This window comes from Neofelis nebulosa, chromosome 10 (assembly GCF_028018385.1).
Source record: "Neofelis nebulosa isolate mNeoNeb1 chromosome 10, mNeoNeb1.pri, whole genome shotgun sequence".
NCBI classification, from domain to species: domain Eukaryota; kingdom Metazoa; phylum Chordata; class Mammalia; order Carnivora; family Felidae; genus Neofelis; species Neofelis nebulosa.
The window spans coordinates 57,270,021-57,292,068 of NC_080791.1; the positions used below are offsets into that span (position 1 = coordinate 57,270,021).

At 39.3% G+C, this 22,048-nt stretch overlaps 1 protein-coding gene and 1 long non-coding RNA gene across 6 annotated transcripts in view; one reads left to right on the forward strand and one right to left on the reverse strand.

Annotated features, from left to right (window-relative positions):
* The window catches only part of LOC131487259 (uncharacterized), a 42,249-nt gene extending 21,556 nt beyond the window's left edge, over window positions 1–20,693 (forward strand). For both annotated transcript variants that reach the window (XR_009249690.1, XR_009249689.1), the window contains exon 3: window positions 20,392–20,693. This is a non-coding gene — a long non-coding RNA (uncharacterized LOC131487259). The remainder of the gene's footprint in view (window positions 1–20,391) is intronic.
* The window catches only part of RNF169 (ring finger protein 169), a 108,136-nt gene extending 86,355 nt beyond the window's left edge, over window positions 1–21,781 (reverse strand). For all 4 annotated transcript variants that reach the window (XR_009249688.1, XR_009249687.1, XR_009249686.1 and 1 more), the window contains exon 1: window positions 21,257–21,781. Coding sequence is in view for 1 of the 4 variants with exons in the window: in XM_058687765.1 (XP_058543748.1) it covers window positions 21,257–21,758 (502 nt within the window). In the remaining 3 variants the exon portion in view is untranslated. The remainder of the gene's footprint in view (window positions 1–21,256) is intronic.
* Window positions 21,782–22,048: the final 267 nt, after the last annotated feature.

A 22,048-nucleotide genomic window follows, 5' to 3' on the forward strand; every position in this document is an offset into this window, starting at 1 on the left:
AGGCTCCACACTGAGCATGGAGCTTACTTGGGACTCTCTCTCTCTCTCTCTCTCTCTCTCTCTCTCTGTGTCTCTCCCCTGCTTGCATGCTCTCTCTCTCAAAATAAATAAACATTTTTTTAAACCCTTGAAAATAAAAAAAAAGTATGAGACCCTTTGCCCAAAGCATTTATAATATAGCTTATTAATGAAGACAAATTCATAAAGTTTTTAAAAAGATTTAAATAACAACAGAGATGATGACAGATGCAATATCACAAAATAAACAATTGCTTAGTGAAGCTTACAAGCCAATACTGCAATACTCATCCACCCACCCACAGGAGGAAGAGAACCAGGGCTGGGAAGGAGAGGCAAGACTTTAAGATGGGACGAAGCAGAGTCTAACCGGTAAAATTTAGTTAAGTAAAAAGATGGAGAAAAAGCAATTCATGCAAACAACAAAGCATGAAGTATAAAGGCTGGACAGTGAATAACTAAAACAGTGTTTAAGTAAAACAGAAAGGTTGTACAGGCCAGAAAGGTAGGCTCGGGCTAGATTATGGAGAACCTTCAACAAGGTTCTCTATGAAGTTAGGCTAAGGAATCTAAACTTCACCCGGTTGGAAGCGATGATGATACTAACATATTTAATCTTATTAATATGGTACAACTATTAATAGTAGTTATAATAGTTAATAAACCTGTTATCCCACACGCTTGGGGAATAGGTTGTTCTTTACTTTTATGTGGTAACAATGCCAAATTTGGGCAGAATCCCCCCTACATATGGTATGAAGGAGGTACTTCTGTGATTCTATCAGGAGTGCTTGCCTGGGTTGGTCACTCAGTTAAATACTTTTTTTTAATATAGCACTTTACCAAACATATGAGTATACCTGAAAATCCCGGGCTGTGGATACCACTCAGATACTCTCTGGGCACTCCACAACATCTCTAGCCCTCAGTTTCCCCATTCCCAAAAGGGTAACAATAACTCCCTTAATGAACTATTATGAATGATTAAATGTGATTTAATGTAATGTGTCTGGTACAGTGTTGGCTACATAACTGATATTCATTGAATGTAGAAACTTCCCTATAAGGATATAGGGATATATATCAGGGATATAAATCTCTTGGGATTGTAGGAAAATATGAGAAATTCAATGAAAAAAAAAATGGCACCAAAGTGTTTTTTCATATATGTATTAGTGGGTCAACTTTAAAGTACTTACTAAATTAACTGCTAATAAAAATTAATAAATACTCAAATTTCAAGTTGCATCTTGCTCCCTTAGCTTAAAGAATTAACCTGATTTGTACCGTGATTTGGAAAGAATAATGAGTAGCCCAAGACTATAGACTCGTGGCCAGAGAGTAAATATTTCAGGCTTTGCAGACCATAAGGTCTCTGTCCACTCTGCTACTGTAGCATGAAAGCAGCCATAGACAATAAGTATGGCTGTGTTCCAAGAAAAGCTTTATTTACAAAAATGAGCAGCAGGCTGGGTCTGGCCTGCTGACTCTATCTATCAATGCCTGGTGCTAAATGTTTGCATTACCACCTCTCCCCCCCCCCCCCCCACCCTGCAAATTCATATGTTGAAATCTAATCCCCAGTGTGATGGCATTTAGAGGTGGGGCCTTGCAAAGGCGATTAGGTCATGAGGGCTTTGCCCTCATGAATGGGATTAGTGCCCGTATGAAAGAGATGCTACAGAGCTCCTCTGCCTTTCAACCAAGTGAGGACAAACGCAGCAAGAAAATGAGTTCGTGAACTAGGAGGTGGGCCCTCACAAGACACCAAATCTACTAGCATCTTGATCTTTGACTTCCCAGCCTCCAGGACCATGAGAAAATAATTTCTGTTGTTTATAAGCCACCTAGTCCATGATATTCTGCTATAACAGCCCAAATTGACTAAGACACATGGATTGGAGAAAGACAAAGTAACAGAGATCAACAGAATTTGCAAACGCATATTAAACAAAAGTAGAGTGAAAGCAGTAAGCTTCCTTGTTTAGTCCAGAAATGGCCCAAACAATTAGACATGGTTAGGCAGCTTGCATTGGATCAGCACAGTCAAATCAATAGGAGACACACAATAAAAGATGTCGTAGATGCAAATATAGGTATAGGAATGCTGCAGAGAGGGAGGCCCTGTAGATGTAGGCAGAACAAGACCACCACATGGTTGTCCCACTATATCCATCATCCTAGCACAAAATCCTTTGGATTTAATTTCTGCTCTGTTTGAGTCAAAGAATCATTCACACTAGTCCACAAGGTGGAATGATACCAAAATTAGAAAGAGTGCTGGATTTGGAGCTATACTACATGCGTTCAAAGCTACCACCCACAGGATAAATATTAATAGTCTTTACGCTCCCAAAGCCTGTGTTTCTTCATCTGTAAAATGGGAGTACTACCTACCATAGTAGGGTTGCTTTTCTCATCTAATCCTCCAATATCTAGGAGCGCCTGAGTGGTTCAGTTGGTTAAGCATCCAACTATGGCTCAGGTCATGATCTCACAGTTTGTGGGTTTGAGCCCCACATCAGGCTCTGTGCTGCCAGCTCAGAGCCTGGAGCCTATCTAGGATTCTGTGTCTCCCTCTCTCTCTGCCTCTCCCCCCACACACAACTCTGTCGCTGTCTCTCTCTCTCTCAAAAATAAATAAACATTAAAAAAAATTTTTGTAATCCTCCAATATCTATTTGGTATAGATTCTGTGTGTATTAAATGGTAGCCTAATTGCTCTCTTGGACTCTTTGTCTTTCTATCTACCATCAACACTGCTTCCTTGGTTTTCTATAAAACACAGACCTTATCCTATCATCCTCCTGGCTTCTTTCTGCCTACAAGATTTATAAACAGTACCCAATCTACCACTCCAGCCACATTTTTCCATTCCCGCAATACCTCTCCCCTCCCCAGACTTAAGACATCTATTCCTGGATATGCCATACACTGTCTCCTCTATGACTTTATATATGCCACTTCCTCTTTCCAGAATGGTTTTTCTCCTTCTCACTATACAGTGATTACTTCCAAAGCTGATCCATTGCTCTCTCCTTTGTGAAGCTTTTCCCGCTTAACCCAGAGAGAATTACATCAGCTTCCTGTAGGCCTCATAACATTCTGCACTTCTCTCAATGGTAGTAGCATTTATTACCCATGTTATAATTATTTGTCGCTGCCTCTGCCTCCCCAAACTAGAAGATTTCCTTTAAGATAGGGATGGTCTCTAGGTATGTGTCTCAGTGTAAGACTCAGTGGCCTAAAACATTTTTGTAGAATGAACCAATGAGAAAGATCTTTAATACCATTAGCACCATTTTATACCAAAGTCTTTCAAATAATTTGTTGTCTGAAGGAAGCTGAAGTTAATAAAGCTTTTCTTTATAATTAAGGCAAAGGTAAACTTCAGTAAAGTCCAATCTTTTGTTGAAGTTTTACAGAACCAAACACAAGCAAAACACAAGAGAAATGGCAAAACAGAAGGGAGTCAAAGGGAAAATAAGTCCACTGCTATTCAGAAAAATGAAAACCAAACCAAAATTGGAAATAAGTTATCTTCAAGCTTAAAAATTTTGTGGTAAATCATGTGATGAGGAAGATGTCTTGACAGTAATTCATGCCCAAAAAACAAAAAAAAACAAAAAAAAAAAACAAGGAAAGAAACCAGTTTTGTTGCTGACAAATTCAGTATGAGTAAGGCTACTGCAATCTTTAGCAGTATTAAGAATTTTACATCCAGGGGCATCTGGGTGGCTCAGTCATTTAAGCATACACTCTTGATTTCAGCTCAGGTCATAATCTCACGGTCATGAGATGGAGCCCTGCCTCAGGTTCTGCACTGGGCATGCAGCCTGCTTAAAATACTCTCTATCCCTCTCCCCCTCACTCTCTCTCGATCTAGAAAAAAAGAGAAGACAAGAGAAGAGAAGGAAAGGAAGAGAAAGAGAGAGAGAGAAAGAAAAGAATTAGCATCCAGAAGGAGGGACAGTAAGCCCCACCACACTTTGCATTAGTCAGGTATTATTTAAAGTATGAGAGTCATCTCTGAGTGACATATTTAAAGAGGACCAACCATGGGGCGCCTGGGTGGCGCAGTCGGTTAAGCGTCCGACTTCAGCCAGGTCACGATCTCGCGGTCCGTGAGTTCGAGCTCCGCGTCGGGCTCTGGGCTGATGGCTCGGAGCCTGGAGCCTGTTTCCGATTCTGTGTCTCCCTCTCTCTCTGCCCCTCCCCCGTTCATGCTCTGTCTCTCTCTGTCCCAAAAATAAATAAAAAACGTTAAAAAAAAATTTTTTTTTAAATAAATAAATAAAATAAAAAAAAAATAAAGAGGACCAACCAGAAGGAATCATAACATATAATCAAGAACTTTTAGGGATTTCTTTTTTTTTTAGAAATCTTTTTCCTGGGGCGCCTGGGTGGCGCAGTCGGTTAAGCGTCCGACTTCAGCCAGGTCACGATCTCGCGGTCTGTGAGTTCGAGCCCCGCGTCAGGCTCTGGGCTGATGGCTCAGAGCCTGGAGCCTGTTTCCGATTCTGTGTCTCCCTCTCTCTCTGCCCCTCCCCCGTTCATGCTCTGTCTCTCTCTGTCCCAAAAATAAATAAAAAACGTTGAAAAAAAAAAAGAAATCTTTTTCCTCCATTAAACACTTACTATGTATCTAATACATTCTAAGTACCATATGAAGTGCTGAATACATAAAGACATAATCTCTGACCTCAGGGAGTTCACTGCAGTGCCAGATACACAAATGAGGAACTGAAATCCAGTGACATGAGTGATGCATATGCTGTGTGGTGGCACAAAGGAAGACAACTGACTCCTGTATGAGTGTGAAAAAAATTTTACAGAGCACTTAATATTTCACCTGGGCCTGAGAAGATGAGTATAATTTGACAGGAAGATAGAGTATTCCAGGTAGGATAATCATAGGGGACAAAAGGCCAAAAAGCATACTATATTACAAGAACTCTAAGTACTGTAGCATGATCAGAACATTTGGAAAGGGAGGAAGAAGACCAAAGAAATGAATTTGAGAAGTTTAACCTAAAAATTTAGATAGAAGTAATCATGGTCTTTAAATACTTGAATACTAAAACTAGGGAAGTAGATTTTAATTCACTAGAAAACTTAACTTTCAAACCATTAAAATTGTCCAATATAGAGACAGCAATGAGTAGTCCCCACAATGGGAGAAATATGCCTATTCATGTATAAAATCAATCTCCCCTCGGTGTTCCAGGTCTCATCTTCTCTCACCTTAGCTCATCACTTTTCTCTACTCTCTCCAGCATCAATTTCTTCCTCTCTACTATGATAACACACAAATCTAATACACAAACATGACATAATATCAGCTATCTTAAAAAGAAACAACTCCTGAGCTCTCGCCCTCCAGCAAGTACTGGCCTGTTTCCCTGTCCCCTTTACAGCAGACCCCTCCAAAGAGTAGTGTATATATTCGCTGTTTCTCCTTTCTCACTTTAACTCATGCTATTAGGGCCTTAGTTTGTTCCACCACTCTCCCAAAACTGCTCTTAATAAAGTCACCAAGAAGGACCTCCAAGGTTCCCCAGGGTCAGTTTACAATAGGCATGAATGGGGATAATCTGATAAACAAACAGAATCTTTACTTAGCCTAAGTACTAAGGATCTTTCAAATCAAAACAGCTAATAGCAGGCTTATGGAAAGTTATCAGTCTGGGATAAACCAGCTCAGCTTTTGCATACAACTATCTCCACAGTAATACTATCCATTTCTTCTAGAAAACCAGAAAGAAAAGTGAGATGTTGAAATTGGACAGTCTTGCACCATCTTTATCAGTATGACTAATCAGCACTCTTCTTCCCTTACATATCTTCATCACAATCGTCTGACACTTATTTTTAACCTAATCTTCTAAAATAGACTCAGGCACAGTTATTAAGTATGAAAGATAATTCTTCTTCCCTCAATGTTCCTCCTCTAAACATTCTTGCTCTCTTCAAGTCTACCCTTTTTAAGCACCTAGTTCAATGCCTTACACATCTAGATACTCTATAAATGTCTAGCAAGTAAACTATAAAACCTAACATATGGGACCTAATACAAAGTAAACTCCATAAATGCTATTCCCTCTCCAAAACTATCCCAACTTTAAGAATGCATAAAATGATAAAACCTCCCTACCCTATATGAACAAGTTTATCTAGTTCTCTTTCTCAAAAGTACCTGCATTTTAAGAGAACCACAAGAATAAGGGACCTAAAGAAAATATGTATTGAATTTCAGATACTACAGGATACATGTGAGTGTTATCCTGAGGCAACAGAACCTTCCCTAGTCAATGAAGTCATTAAACATCAATTTGGCCCTTATATATCAAAAGAAAGTTAAACAATTTCTTTTTACTAATTATCATTTTTAAAAAGCCATATATAATATTTAGGCATAGGTAAAAAGCTAGTAAAGTCTGGCAGGAAATGTATAATTATTAACAATAGTTCTCTCTAGAAAGATAAACAATAATTGCCTGAACCATAATTTATCCCTTTATCCCTTTTCCTATCAAGGACAGCTGTTACTACTCTTTCCAGTACTATAATGAGCATCATTTTTTAAAATTTTGTAATTGTGTATAGGTGTATATACATGAATATATATCATAAATGTCATACACATTCATACATAGGGCAGACACCTATTAACGGAACTGCCACATGGCAAGAGATAAAGAATGTATCTCTTCAACCTTACTAGGTATGGCCAAACTGCTCTCCAAAATGGTTATACCAGGTTTTACTTCCCCAGCAGCATGTGGGTCCCCATTAATTATCATTAATTGATCATAAATTATGCAGTCTGGTAGCCTCTCATCATTGGCTTAATTTGCTTTTCCCTAATTATCAATGATAGTCAGCATAACTCCAGATGTTTATTGGCTTTTCAGTTTTCCTCTTCCACGAAATGTCTATTCAAATAGACTATTTTTTCACTATTTTTCTGGTGAGGTGTCTGTCAGAGCGATTTGTGGTTTCTCATATATTTTGGATATTAATCTTTAATTGGTAATTTCATTGAAAACATTTTCTTCCACCCTGTGATTTATCTTACTTTACATTATAATACAGAAGTGTTTAATTTATCCAAATTATGTCTTTCCTTTATGCTGTTTATTTGTATGAAGAATCCTTCTCTACCTCATTTTCATAAAGATACTTCTAGTATTTTCTAAGTTTTGTGGTTTGACATTTAATCCATTTGGAATTAACTTTTTGTGTATAGTATGAGGTAAAGATCTATTTTTTTTTCTGGTTTTCTATAAGGTTAGCTAACTATCCACAACAATTGAAAATGGGTTCTTTGCGACACCAAATAGCCAGAGTAATATTGAAGAAGAAAACCAAAATAGGAGGCATCACAATCCCAGACATTAGCCTCTACTATAAAGCTGTAATCATCAAGACAGTATGGTATTGGCACAAAAACAGATACATAGACCAATGGAATAGAGGCCCCAGAATTAGACCCACAAATGTATGGCCAACTAATCTTTGACAAAGCAGGGAAGAACATCCAATGGAAAAAAGACAGTCTCTTTAACAAATGGTGCTGGAAGAACTGGACAGCAACATGCGGAAGAATGAAACTAGACCACTTTCTTACACCATTCACAAAAATAAACTCAAAATGGATAAAGGACCTGAATGTGAGACAGGAAACCATCAAAACCCTAGAGGAGAAAGGAGGAAAAAACCTGTCTGACCTCAGCTGCAGCAATTTCTTACTTGACACATCTCCAAAGGCAAGGGAATTAAAAGCAAAAATGAACTACTGGGACCTCATCAAGATTAAAAGCTTCTGCACTGCATAGGAAACAATCAACAAAACTAAAAGGCAACCGATGGAATGGGAAAAGATATTTGCAAATGACATGTGGGATAAAGGGCTAGTATCTAAAACCCATAAAGAACTCACCAAACTCTACACCCAAAAAATAATCCAGTGAAGAAATGGGCAGAAGACATGAATAGACACTTTCCCAAAGAAAACATCCAGATGGCCAACAGACACATGAAAAGATGCTCAACGTCACTCCTCATCAGGGAAATACAAATCAAAACTACAATGAGATATCACCTCACGCTGGTCAGAGTGGCTAAAATGAACAAATCAGGAGACTATAGATGCTGGAGAGGATGTGGAGAAACGGATTCCCCTTGCACTGCTGGTGGGAATGCAAACTGGTACAGCCACTCTGGAAAACATTGTGGAGGTTCCTCAAAAAATTAAAAATAGAACTACCTTCTGACCCAGAAATAGCACTGCTAGGAATCTACCCAAAGGATACAGGAGTGCTGATGCATAGGGCCCATGTACCCCAATGTTTATAGCAGCACTTTCAATAGCCAAATTATGGAAAGAACCTAAATGTCCATCAACTGATGAATGGATAAAGAAGATGTGGTTTATATATGCAATGGAATACTACTTGGCAATGAGAATGAAATCTGGCCATTTGCAGCAATGTGGATGGAACTGGAGGGTATTATGCTAAGTGAAATAAGCCAGGCAGAGAAAGACAGATACCATGTTTTCATTCATATGTGGATCTTGAGAAACTTAACAGAAGACCATGCGGGAGGGGGGAAAAAAGTTACAGAGAGGGAGGGAGGCAAACCATAAGAGACTCTTAAGGACAGAGAACAAACTAAGGGTAGATGGGGGGTTGGGGGAGAGGGGAAAGTGGGAGATGGGCAGGGAGGAGGGCACTTGTTGGGATGAGCACTGGGTATTGTATGGGAACCAATTCGACAATAAATTATATTAAAAAAAAAAAAGAAAGAAAATCTTTGCCCCACTGATTTGTAATGTCATCTGTCATCTATCAAATTCAAATATATGAGGGCATGTTACTCAACTCTTTATTTTTTGGACTTTTTAATTATTTTAATTTTTTTAATGTTTATTTATTTTTGAGAGAGAGAAAGACAGAGCACAAGCAGGGGAGGAGCAGAGAGAGAGGGAGACACGGAATTTGAAGCAGGCTTCAGGCTCTGTGCTGTCAGCACAGAGCCTGACACGGGGCTCGAATCCACAAACCATGAGATCATGACCCGAGCCGAAGCCGGACGCTCAACCGACTGAGCCACCCAGGTGCCCCTGGACTTTTTAATTATTTAACACTGGTTATCCAACTATCCTGACATCAGTACCTGTTTCAATTAATACGGCTTTATAATAGCTTAATATTTGATAAAGGAATGTGCTCCAAAATTGTCTTGAGTGTTCTTGGCCACTCACTAATCATCCTTACTGACAAGTTCCACTAAAAAAGAAAAAGTTCTCTGCTCCTCCCCCGTTCATGCTCTGTCTCTCTCTGTCTCAAAAATAAATAAAAAACGTTAAAAAAAAATTAAAAAAAAAAAAGGGGCGCCTGGGTGGCTCAGTCGGTTAAGCGGCCGACTTCAGCTCAGGTCACGATCTCGCGGTCCGTGAGTTCGAGCCTCGCGTCTGGCTCTGGGCTGATGGCTCGGAGCCTGGAGCCTGCTTCTGATTCTGTGTCTCCCTCTCTCTCTGCTCCTCCCCCGTTCATGCTCTGTCTCTCTCTGTCTCAAAAATAAATAAAAAACGTTAAAAAAAAAAATTTAAAAAAGAAAAAGTTCCCCTCTATTCCAGGTGTTCTAGCTTTTTAAATGAATGAATGGTAAATTCTTGTCAAATGCTCTTTTAAGAATCTATTGAGGGGCGCCTGGGTGGCGCAGTCGGTTAAGCGTCTGACTTCAGCCAGGTCACGATCTTGCGGTCTGTGAGTTCGAGCCCCGCGTCGGGCTCTGGGCTGATGGCTCGGAGCCTGTTTCTGATCTGTGTCTCCCTCTCTCTCTGACCCTCCCCCGCTCATGCTCTGTCTCTCTCTGTCCCAAAAATAAAAAAAAAATCTATTGAGATGATCATATGGTTTTACTTTCCTTTAGTTCATTAATGCTGTATACTGAATTACATTAGATTCTTAATGTTAAACTGAAACCCTATTCCTGGAATAAATGCTACTTGGTTTTGAGGGTTTTTTTTTAATGCACTACTAGATTAGTGTATATTTCATTTTGGATTTCTTAAATCTACATTCATGAGATTGGTCTGTATTTTTCCTTTCTTATGCTGTCCTTGTATGATTTTGATATCAAGTTGTAAAAGCCTTCCAAAAGGAACCTGAAAACACTTTTCTTTCCTAGAATAGTCTGCATCCTGCAATATTTGGGTAACCTGTAAAACCCTGTGCCTGGTGCATCCTAAGCAGATAGAATTTTTCTTCTGCCTTTTATTACAGAAGAGTCCCAAATATTTATTACAGATACCCGTATAATAAACCCCAACCTATCCATCCCCCAGCCTCAACAATCAATTCATTGCCAATCATATTTCATCTATTCCCCCAATCATTACCTCTCCCCACTCCCCTTGAAGGAATGATTTTGAAGCAAATCCCAGACATCAAATCATCTTATCTGGGAACATTTTAGTATCTCTCCTAAAGGACTCTTACAAAATATGTAACTATTGTCACGTTGAACATTTCATAATCTTTAATATCAACAAACATCCAAACAATGTTCAAATTCCTATCAAATGTTTTGACAGTTTTTCAAATCAGGATCCAAATAAATTCACGCACTTAAATTTGTCATGTCTTTTCATCTACAGGTTTCCCTTCTATTGCTCTTCCTCTTCCTCTTCTTCCTCTTCCTCCTTCTTCTTCACATTATTTGTGGTAATGGGCCATGTATCCTGCAGTTTCCCACATTCTGGATTTTGCTTATTTTATCTACATATTACTTAGTGGATAGATTTTACTATTCTTTTTTTTTTAGTTACATTTCTGTTCATATTTTCTATTTATTCTTAAGCAATCTGTGACAGATTGCAGTTTTTAGTAAATGAACTATTTTATGCAATATTTCAAATTCATGGCATAAAGCCCATATTCTATATTTACGGGATTTTTATATCTTTATCACATCTGTAGTTGTATTCCCTGTTGCATTCCTAATATCATTTATGCCTTCTTGTTTTTCTTTTTCTTTGACCAATCTTGCCAGAGATTTGTCCATAATATAAACCTTTTTTTTAATTTTTTTATATGTTTTTATTTATTTTTGAGACAGAGAGAGACAGAGCATGAGCAGGGGAGGGGCAGAGAGAGAGGGAGACACAGAATGCGAAGCAGGCTCCAGGCTCTGAGCTGTCAGCACAGAGCCTGACATGGGACTCAAACTCACACACTGTGAGATCATGACCTGAGCTGAAGTTAAGACGCTCAAACGACAGAGCCACCCAGGCGCCCCGATAATATAAATCTTGTATTACGACCTTCAGTGAATTAGATTTTGGCTTTATTAATCCTCTTCACTGTTTATTTTTTTATTCCATTAATTTCTGTTATTTTTATTCTTTCCTATCTTCTACTTCCTTTGGGTTTAATCTTTTTTTTTTTAATATTTGTTTATTTGTTTATTTAGGGAGTGAGACAGAGAGAGCATGAGCAGGGGAGGGGTAGAGAGAGAGAGGGAGAAAGAGAATCCCAAGCAGGCTCTGCACTGACAGTGCAGGGCTGGAACTCATGAACGTGAGATCACGACCTGAGCCACCCAGGTGCCCCTCTGCTATTACTTTTCTAACTATTTCGGTTCACCACTTAACTCAATAATGTTTAGGCTTTCTTCAACTCAAATATCTTACAGGTTCTAGGACCTACATTTCTTCATATTAACATCTCTGAAATTGGGATGTTTCTTACAGTTGAAGTCTTATAATCACTGTCAGCCAGGCAGCAGTGATGATGGCACTGTCATTGCTTATTTATGTATAAATGTACACAATTAAAGAGTAAGCTCACCAAAAAATGTATGATTTGGTGGTTATCCCTGGTGACTGGACAACTGTAACCTCAGTATTAGCCTATAAAGGCCATCTGAGGAAGAACTATAAATCTCATCTGAAAACATTTTGTTGATGCCATTTGGCAAGCTCAAAAAAGCATGAGCATCCATACACGATGGGTGTCAGCAGTGTTAAAGAACAATGTTAGATAATAGAAAACAAACTATGAATTTGACAGAGGGAGGGAGGTGGGAGATGGGCTAGATGGGTGATGTATACTAAGGAGGGCACTTGTGATGAGCACTGAGTGTTAAATGTTAAGTGATGAATCACTGAATTCTACCCCTGAAACCAATATTGCACTGTGTTAACTAAAATTTAAATTAAAAAGTTCTTTTCCTTAAAAAGAAAAGAAAAATGTTAGAGCTGTGGAACACTCTTTTAAGAAATTCTGTATCACCAATGGTCTCAATGACACAGTAAACAATACTACATAGAAAAACACAACCTCTATGATTTAGAAGAATCAGGCTCTGAATATGAAGTCACAGGAATATTCTAATTTATCACGTTACTTCCTTTTATAAACATATGCTCAAGTGATACGTTAAATCTGTAATAAATTTATAAGAACTCTTTCAGTAAGTACAAAGTTAAAAAGTCTGAGTGACAGTAAAGCATTGTTTGGTAAATGACAGCACATCTTACAAATGATGGCATCTTAGGATTTAATGAAACATAATTCAGACACTTAAATTTTTCTTAGTTTTGCTTTAGTTATACTCCACAGATTCTGAGATAGTTGTTTACTATCTCATTGTTACTCAACTCTAAATATATTCCAATTTCCATGATTTTGTTCTTCACCATACATTATTTAGATGTTTGTTTCTGCTTTTTAAATTTCCAAACATGGGGCTGGGAGGGGGATTGGTTATATTTGTCACTGATTTCTAATTTTATTGTACTGGGATGAGATAACAGTTTATATAGCAATCTTTGGTATCTGTTAAAACTTTCTTTGTGCATGTTCTACATTTGTTTAAAAGAATGTAAAATCTTGGGGTGCCTAGGTGGCTCAGTCAGTTGGGCGCCCAACTTTGGCACAGGTCATGATCTCACAGTTTGTGGGTTCGAGCCCCATGTCAGGCTCTGTGCTGACAGCTCAGAGCCTGGAGCCTGCTTCAGATTCTCTCTCTCTCTCTCTCTCTCTCTCTCGCTCTCGCTCTCGCTCTCACTCTCTCTCTGCCCTTCCCCTGCTCACACTCTGTCTCTCAAAAATAAATAAATGTTAAAAAAAATTTTTTTAATAAAAAAATAAAAGAATGTGTATTCTCTAATTTGGGAGGTGTATGGTTCTATATATATGCAGCAGATCGAGTTTACATTCCATTTCTTTTGGTGGTTACCCTTAAATTTTTAATATGCATCTGACCAAGAGCCTAAAGTTAATCAATATCTCTATCCTCCTGAACTATATATAGAACCTTAGAACTCTTCAATGCTGATCACCTTCCCTCCCAGCTTACATTTTATCCTTGTCTGATATTTTAGTCCCATTTTGGTTTTAACCCCCACATAGTAGTCATAATTATTTTTGCTTTATAGAGTCAATATTCACTTAGTTTACCTACCCATTTCTTTGTTCACCATGTTTTCTTGTATCCTATTTTCTCCCATTACATTTCTTTCTTGCTGATGTATATTCTTCAGTATAATAGTTCTTTCAGAAACAGCGTGGTAAATTCTCTGTATTTTTGTTTATCTGAAAATATTTTTATTTTGTCCTCACTCTTGAATTATAACTTAGCTGAATACAAAATTCAGATCTCTCAACACTGAGAAAACATTGTTCCATTTTCTTCTGGCCTCTCTTGGTTATAAGATGTCTGCTCTCAGTCTGTTGCTCCTTTGTTTTTCCTTTCTGGTTGCTTTTTAAAGTGCCTGTGGTGTTCTACAGTTTCATTGCAATGTGTTTAGTTGTGGGGGTTGTTTGCTTTGTTCATTTAATTCTTTCTAGGGCCTCATGACTCTAAAACCTAAGGATTCATGTCTTCTTATTAATTCCAAAATACTCTCAAGTCACCATCTCTTTAAATTCCATGTCTCCCACATTCTATTCTTCTCCTTCTGTAACTATTAGATGATGGGTCTTCTTGACCTTTCATTTCTCTTCACCTCTCTTTCAGATTTTCCTTTATCCTACTGTTCTGCATCCTCAGAATTTCCACATATCTAATTCCCAGCTTACTGATTTTCTCTTCATCCGTGTAAACTAGTGCTTACCTTATTCACTGAGCTTTTTTTAACCTCCCTGACTATATTTTTCATTATGTTTAGCTCTTTTTTAAATGCACCTGTTTCATAATGTCCTTCTCACTTCTTGAGATTTCCATTAATTCTTTAATGTCTTTAGTCACTTAAAATGTGCCAATTTAAATTATCATTTAAGCTGCTATTCTACTATCCCAGTTCCTGGAGATAGAATCCCCTTGCTTGTTATAGCTACTAAGTCTCATTTATGTTAGAAAATGGTTTCCTCGGGTGTCACATTCAATTATAAGTTCATCTTTGGTTGGGCTTATCTCTTCTTAAAGAATCTCTTCTGGAGCGAGTTGGGAGTACCTCTTAGAGTCTTTTTTTTCCTTTCTCCAGGTGATCCATGGGTATCACTAGTTTGGAGCCAGCTTTTATATTAATTTCTCAGCATGGTGATACTTAAAGCCATATAATATAAAATCAGATCCCAAATATGAGCAAGGCATACATCGTGTGCTTCAATTTCTCAGGAAAGCTCTTTTCTCCATTTCCTCTCTGCATAGAGCCCAAGTAAATCAAGACAAAATTTCTTATTACTGGCTCGTACCAGTAGGAAGATTATCCTCTGCCCACCCCTTCACTTTGAATGCACATCAAGAATCCCAGTTTTATGCAGAAGTCTTAGTTTTGGTTCCTTTTTCTGTGGCTAAAACTCAATCCACTAGGAATAGAAAACCAGAAATAGCCCCTCACTCCACCCCTTCACCCCCACTCTAGGGCAACACAGCATGAGCTTACTAAAGTTTTGGCTTTTAGTTCCATTTTTATTTCTAGAACCTGGAGATTTTCCTGTCTTTCCTGAAAGCTCAGGAATTCTTTTAAAAGAATTGTTAGTTCAATATCATCCAGCTTTTCTGGATATTTGCAGCAGAAGCATCTTCTCATCTAAGTTAGCCCTCTTGCTAAAAGAGAATCTGGGCTCTCCAATCCATTTGCTACATTAACCCCATAGGAGTAATCACTCTAAAATGCAAAGATGGAACTCTTCTTTAAAATTCCTCAGTGGATCCTCACTCCTGAGCATGGCATTCAAAGTCCACTGTTATTCAGTAACTGCTTATTTCTGGAATTCCATCTCCTCCCACTCTCCCACATGTAGTCTATGCTCCAATCACTCCTACTTACAATCCCTGGAAGTCTCCTTGTTATTTCAGAGTCCTGTACTTCTGCACATACCGGTTTCCCTCATCTTCATCCTGCCCCCATCCACCTACTGAATACTCAGGGTCAAGTGTCTGCCTTTCACTGAAGCCATTTCTGACCCATCCAAGCTGGAAGCTCTTCATTGAGTTCTTTATATGCCAAGCATTCTACTAATTATTTAGTCTTACCAACATTATGATTTTGCTATTACTATCCCCATTTGCAAATGAGGAAACCAAGGTACAGAGTTGAAGCAACCTACGCAATGGCACACAGCTATAAATGGCAGAGCTGGAATTCAAACACAGGCAATCTGTCTCCAGATCCTGCTCCATTAACTTGCCCCATTAACATATTCCTTACTGTCTTCTACAATGATATCTTGCATTACCATTATAATTGCATTTATTACACATTTCAGTTGCATGTTTGTGCGCCCATCTTCCCAATTACCCTGACTCAAAGAGAAAGAATCATGCTTTATTCTATATGCAGTTCCATTGCCTAGCACACAGAAGACCCTCAAATGATTACTAAATTAATGCATGACGGAAGGAAACATCCCCACAGACACTGCTTTAGTCCAGGCCCTCTTCATCTCTTGCCTGGACTACTAAAATAGTCCCCTAACTGGACTCCCTTCTTCATTTCTATTCATGTCTTTCCTCCATACCCCAACCAATATTCTTTCTAAAGCACATCATTATGATGATGTCATTACTTAAAAATCTGTAAGGGCTCTGTACTGTCTATAGGACAAAGTCCCAAATTATTTTATCATGACATACCATGCCCTTTGTGATCTAACTTCCACAGTCCCTTCTCTTCTTTCCCACTTCAGTCCCACAATCCATCTATATTTAACTTCCTGTCAGTCCCTGAATATGCCAAGAGACTTCATGCCTTTGTGCATGTAGGTTCTTCTGCCTGGAATGGCCATCCCCTCCTCTCTCACCTGGTAAATTCCTACCTTTTCAGCATAGAGCTCAAATTCCTCAGCTCTCCTCCAGATGCTTAGTTATCCCATTCCTATACTCTGTTGGCATTATGCATTTACCTCACTTACTACTTTGTAATATTTTTGATAAGGCATTTCTCCAACCAGACTGTGGAATCTTAAAGAACAGGGACCATGTCTTATTCCCCTTTTTTACTGTATTATCTTACAGAGCATGTGCCCCCAAAATGCTCATTGAATTAGTGGGATGACATTTGACAAACATATCCCGTATCCTACACTCAAAAAAAAACAAAAAAACAAAAACAAAAAAACAAAAACAAAAAAACAAAAAAAAACCCTCAGATATAAATGAATTCAAGGGTAGGCAATTGTCCGGATTAACTGGAAGTTTGGAAGTGGATAAGAAGAAAACCAAATACCTCCTAAATTCTTGAGGCTCAACCCTGAATTCTATAGGATACAGATATTCCTTTAATGGTAATTAGTGTTTAGTTGGCGAGGTAATCTCATTCTGAATTGTTTCCTGCATTAGTAGAACACATAAGGACACTCTCAAATTCTGGAATATGTGTACGTGTCATTCAGGATAAAAAGTTGAGTCATTTTATACATTTTACAACAAATCCCTACAGTTGAGGGAAATTCTTATCCTTTTACACTACAATCACATGATTTCATTATTCATTAGTCCTAAATGCAATTTAGGCTGCACACATAGCAAACATTGTCTGCCAACTGAGTAATAAACCAGAACTACTTGTTTGTCACAGAAAGAGGAATTTTTTTAAATGTATAATGTTAACCCTAAGTGAACAGGGAGGTTGAGGGGTGATGAAAGGGATGGGATAAATGAGGTACTATTCAATTTTTGAAACGTACTTTTAACACTAAAAATTTTTTTTTAAGTTTTAACTGCTAATTTAAAAGATTCATTGGTGGGGCTCTAGGGTGGCTTAGTCAGTTGAGAGTCTAACTCTTGATTTTGGCTTAGGTCATGATCGCAGGGTTGTGGGATCAAGACCTGTGTCAGAATTCTCTCTCTCTGTCCGTCTGCTCCTCTCCCCGACTCGTGTTCTCTCTCTCCAAAAAATAAAAAAATAAAAAAAATAAAAAGGACTCATTGGCCTTTGTGTAGCTTTTCTCTTCAATTATTACCCAGGGTAGAAGAAAAAGAATTATCCTAAAAAGGTCTTGGTTTCAATTTCAGAAGCAGTATAATTTAGAATGGTCACTCTTGATTTCATATCAAAAGACTAAATTAATTCTTAAGATTCATTAATTATTATCAATGAGACTTAAGTATTGCTGTTGTATATACAGATGACCATTGAACAACACAGGGGTTAGGGGCACTGACCCTCAGCACTGTTGAAAATCTACGGTAACTACTGACTTTCCAAAAACTTGACTTGTAGCCCTTTGTTGACCGGATGCTTTACTAATAATAGAAACTGCTGATTAACACATATTTTGTATGTTATATGCATTATATACTCTATTCTTACAATAAACTAAGCTAGAAAAAAGAAAATGTTAGGAAAATCATAAGAAAGAGAAAATACATTTACAGTACTGTAATGTATTCATTGAAAAAATCCATGTATAAGTGGACCCACACAGTTCAAACCGCTGTTGTTCAAGGGCCAAATGCAGTTGCAAAAGTACCTATATATGCCCATGTGCTACAGTTTTTATTTTTAATCAATGGACCAAGACTGCCTCTAAATTTAGAATATAAGCTCCAAGAAGAAGAAATCTTTGAACATTTCATTCACTAAGGTCTCCCAAGAACCTAGAACAGTGCCTGGCCCAGCATAAACATTCATTACATACTTGTGAATACTGCTCAAAATGGTTCAAATACTATGTCAATATATGCGATGAGCTATAACCTCAAGGAACATAAAGTTGAAGTAGCTTTCACACAATGTTGCACAAGTCAACTGATACTATATCCAAAAGCAAACTGACAAGGCATATAAGAATAAAACAAAACATGTTATACAGGAGTCCTTAGGGTTCTGAATTTTAAAGCTTGTCAGGAAACTGGTAAAAAACAAAAATGTCACAACACAACCAAAATTTTCTACAAGCACAAACTCTTATACTTATTATAGACAATTCAATTCCAAAAGAGCCATGGGGCTTCAACAAAATTAAAAAATATATATATAAGAATTTCACTTAAGCACCAGTGCATTTACTACAAAATTTAATTTCCAGTATTATAAAGGAATTCTGACCTTTCTTTTTATCAATTAACCTAACTATGCCCCCAAAAAACTGCTAAGCAATATACTTCTGAATATACCTAAAATTGCTAGTTCTGTTGCTGTTTCCCACTCAAAAACACAATGTAAGTTTTTATAAAACTGGTATTTTTAGTTTTCCCTATTACAAGTCATCATGAGCATTTAACTGTGAATTAAGCTATGTTTTAGCCCTTATTTATGGGTTATTGTTTTGGTCCTTGTTTATCTGCTACTAACTCATGATGACCATTAGCTGGTCACTTTCTACTCTCTTCTGGGCCTCAGTTCTCTCTTCTGTAGAATGAGGGACCTGGGTTAAAACAATGGTTCCTACCGTTCTTTCTGCATCCCTTTGAGAATCTGGTGAAAGCTACAGGTGACCTCTCCATATAAATGCACATACACATGTATATAACAATTTTATAACTGACTTTTTATAATCGCAAAAGATTGGAAACAACCTAAATGTCTACCAATAGACAGTTAATTGTTATAGCCATTCAATGAAATTCCTTGCAGCTGTAAGCAGAATAAAGAAACCTTCTATATACTGATATGAAAAGCTTTCCATCATGTATCTTTATATGGAAAAAAGCAAGTTACAGAACAATGTATACAATATACAACCTTTTGTATAAAAAGATCAAAAACTAAAATAAATACATTTGAATTTTTATGTAGAAGCATAAAGAAACTGTGGAAGAATAAATGAGAATCTTTGGTGGTAGTGGGAAATGAGTAAAGGGATAGGAGGAACCTTTCCATTGTACACTTTCTTACATTTGTGTTTGGATTATGTGAATGCACGGCATATTAAAATTCTAAATTAAAAAATTGTATATAACTCTAACAAGTCCAGACAACCCACTGAAGCTAGAAGATAATTCGCAAACCCTGTTCAGCAATATTCTCCTATAATGATTTGACTTAATAAGCCTGTAATTATATACACTCAATGATCCGACAAGAATATTTAAGGAAAAATATTTTTCATCACAGTCCTCATATAAACATATAATTGGTGGATACTCAGTAATTCAATAGATACTAATTTGGAATCTCATTTTATATAATTTTCCTTAATCACTGATACACTTTATGACAAATTTCTTCATCAGAAAAAGTTTGCACAAATTATCAAGCCATACTCCTTCTCATGAATCAAAGTCCAGAACTGATATTTCACAGAGGAGTCCAGACTTTATGAATGAGAACAGACATCTCTATCTTATTTGACCATATAATCAATAGTACTAGTAGGAAGACCAGAGAAATTTTTAACATAATCTCAGAACTTGAAGCAAACTAAAGAGCATATGAGATCATCACTCAGCACCCACAAATTAGATGACATCTGGGGAGGCCTTCTCACCTACTCTGAACAAGGATCAGATAGAATTGGGGTTCACGCTTCGGCAAGTTACTTAACCTCTCTGGGCCTCAATTTCATCTCTAAAATGGAAATAAAAGTACCTCTCTCATAAGGATGTTGTGAAACTTAAAAGGAAAAATAAGGAATATAGCCAAGTAAGACAAAGAAATAAAAGTAAGGTATCCTAGGACAGTGGCAGGTGTCTGTTTTAATCAAAACAGCCTGCATTCCGGAAACTGTAGTTTCTAGAGACTGCACTTTCATACACAAGCAATGCTTCCTTTTCCCTACTGAAAAAAAAAAAAAAAAAAAAAATGGCAGAATTCCCAACACAAAAGGTGCAAATATCTGGCCTTTCCTAATTATGTTTCTTGGAAATCTCCTCCTAGGTAAGCATTTTTTTATCAAAGAACATAGACGTTGTGTTGACTGGATGTGTCTCGGAGTCCTAAGTTACACACAGTTCTGTTTTGTGTTTTTACAGGGCACTTTCAACGTCAAGCTCAGCACCAGAGGGGCAGGCTGTGGGAGGTATCGAAAGGCAAAGAAGTTGAAAGCAACAGTCCCGCAACTTTTAACTGCCAGGATGATAGCAGGAAACCTACACAGCCATGGAGACAGAAGCAGCCCCTGCCAACCAATCTCCATTTACGAAACTTAACCCCCACCCAGTTTTGTTGTTGTTTTGGTTTTTTTTGTTTTTTGTTTTGTTTTTTTTTTTTTGTCGAGTACTACTGGAGCTTATTCATTTTTGGAGTTATTAATTATAAATATAAATAACCCCGATGTGCGAGGCTCTGTCAAGATTTTGTGAAAATTGCGCTTGTGAGTTCATTCTCTCAACCCACTCCACACTCTAGTCTGAAAAGCTCTCTTCACATCCTCAAATTCAACCCGCCCCCTTAACTCCGGATACTCCATACCTCTCACTAATCCATTTAGGCCCAGGAGCCACTTCTCAACACGCAGTTCGACCCCAAGCTCTTCACCCAACACGAAACCAAGCACTTCTCTGATCCTCCAGGGCTCCTGCAAAGTTAGGAACCCTTCTCCCACACACCATTCCAACCTGGCCCTAACTTGTTCCAAGAATGCTGTTTCCCTCCAAACTTCTAACTTCCGTAAGGCGCGAGATCCCCTCACTGCCCCTCCAAATCCATAGTGCCCGTACTTCATTCTGAAGTTCAAAATTCAGAAACAGATGCGCCTGGACAGTGCCCAGTTCCAACCCCACGCGAACTCTACACAGCCGCTCGAGCACGGCCTGGGACCCTCCACCCCCCAACCAGGCCAGGCCGGGCGCGCTCGGCCTCGCTCCAGACCCCCAAAGGGAGGAGGGAAAGCTCCACCTGGCTCTGTGGCCGCGGCGCGCGGCTCCTGCTCCGGCCTGGACCCCGCGGCGGCCGCGCCCCCGTCCCGGCGCTGGCGGCAGCGCTCCGGCTGGCCGCGGCGGGCGCGCTCGCCCTGCACCTCCGCGTCGGCCTGGCCGTCGTCGCGGGCCCGACGGCGGGCCCAACCCGGGCCGCGGGCACGGCAGCGCGGGCAACCGGGGCCCGCTGCGTCGGCGGCGCGCTGGGCGCAGCCTCGGCACAGCGAGTGGCCGCACGGCAGGGCCGCCGCTTCGCCCAGGGTCTCCAGACACCCGGCGCAGCCCGACTCCTCCAGCCGCGGCGGTGGCGGCGGTTGCAGCAGCGGCGGCGGCAACACCAGCAACGCGGGACCAGAGGCCGCGCCCGGGGCCCCAGTCTTGGCTGCCGCCATCTCGTCACAGCGGCCCCGTCGGCCCCGCCGACTCAGAGCTGCCGCTGCCGCCGCGGAAGAGGCCCGAGTACTCGGACCTGCCGCCGCCATCTTGTTTCCCGTTTGAAGGGAGAGTCCGTTGCGAGGGAGAAGAGTAGAGGGCGGGGCAGTGCGCGGCGGGCGGTACCGGCTACATATTTATGAGGGGGCGGGGCTCCAATGAGCCGGGAGAAGGTTCTCCCCGGGCCCGATTGGCGGGAGGCGAAACCTCATTAATATTTATTAGCTACCTTCTATGTCGTCCTCAGCCTCGCCCTCCAGTTTTTGCAATTTCCTCTTATCGAACCTGGTGAAGTTGAGGACTGAGGGGATTTGGAAATTCTGAGCGATGTTAAACTTTA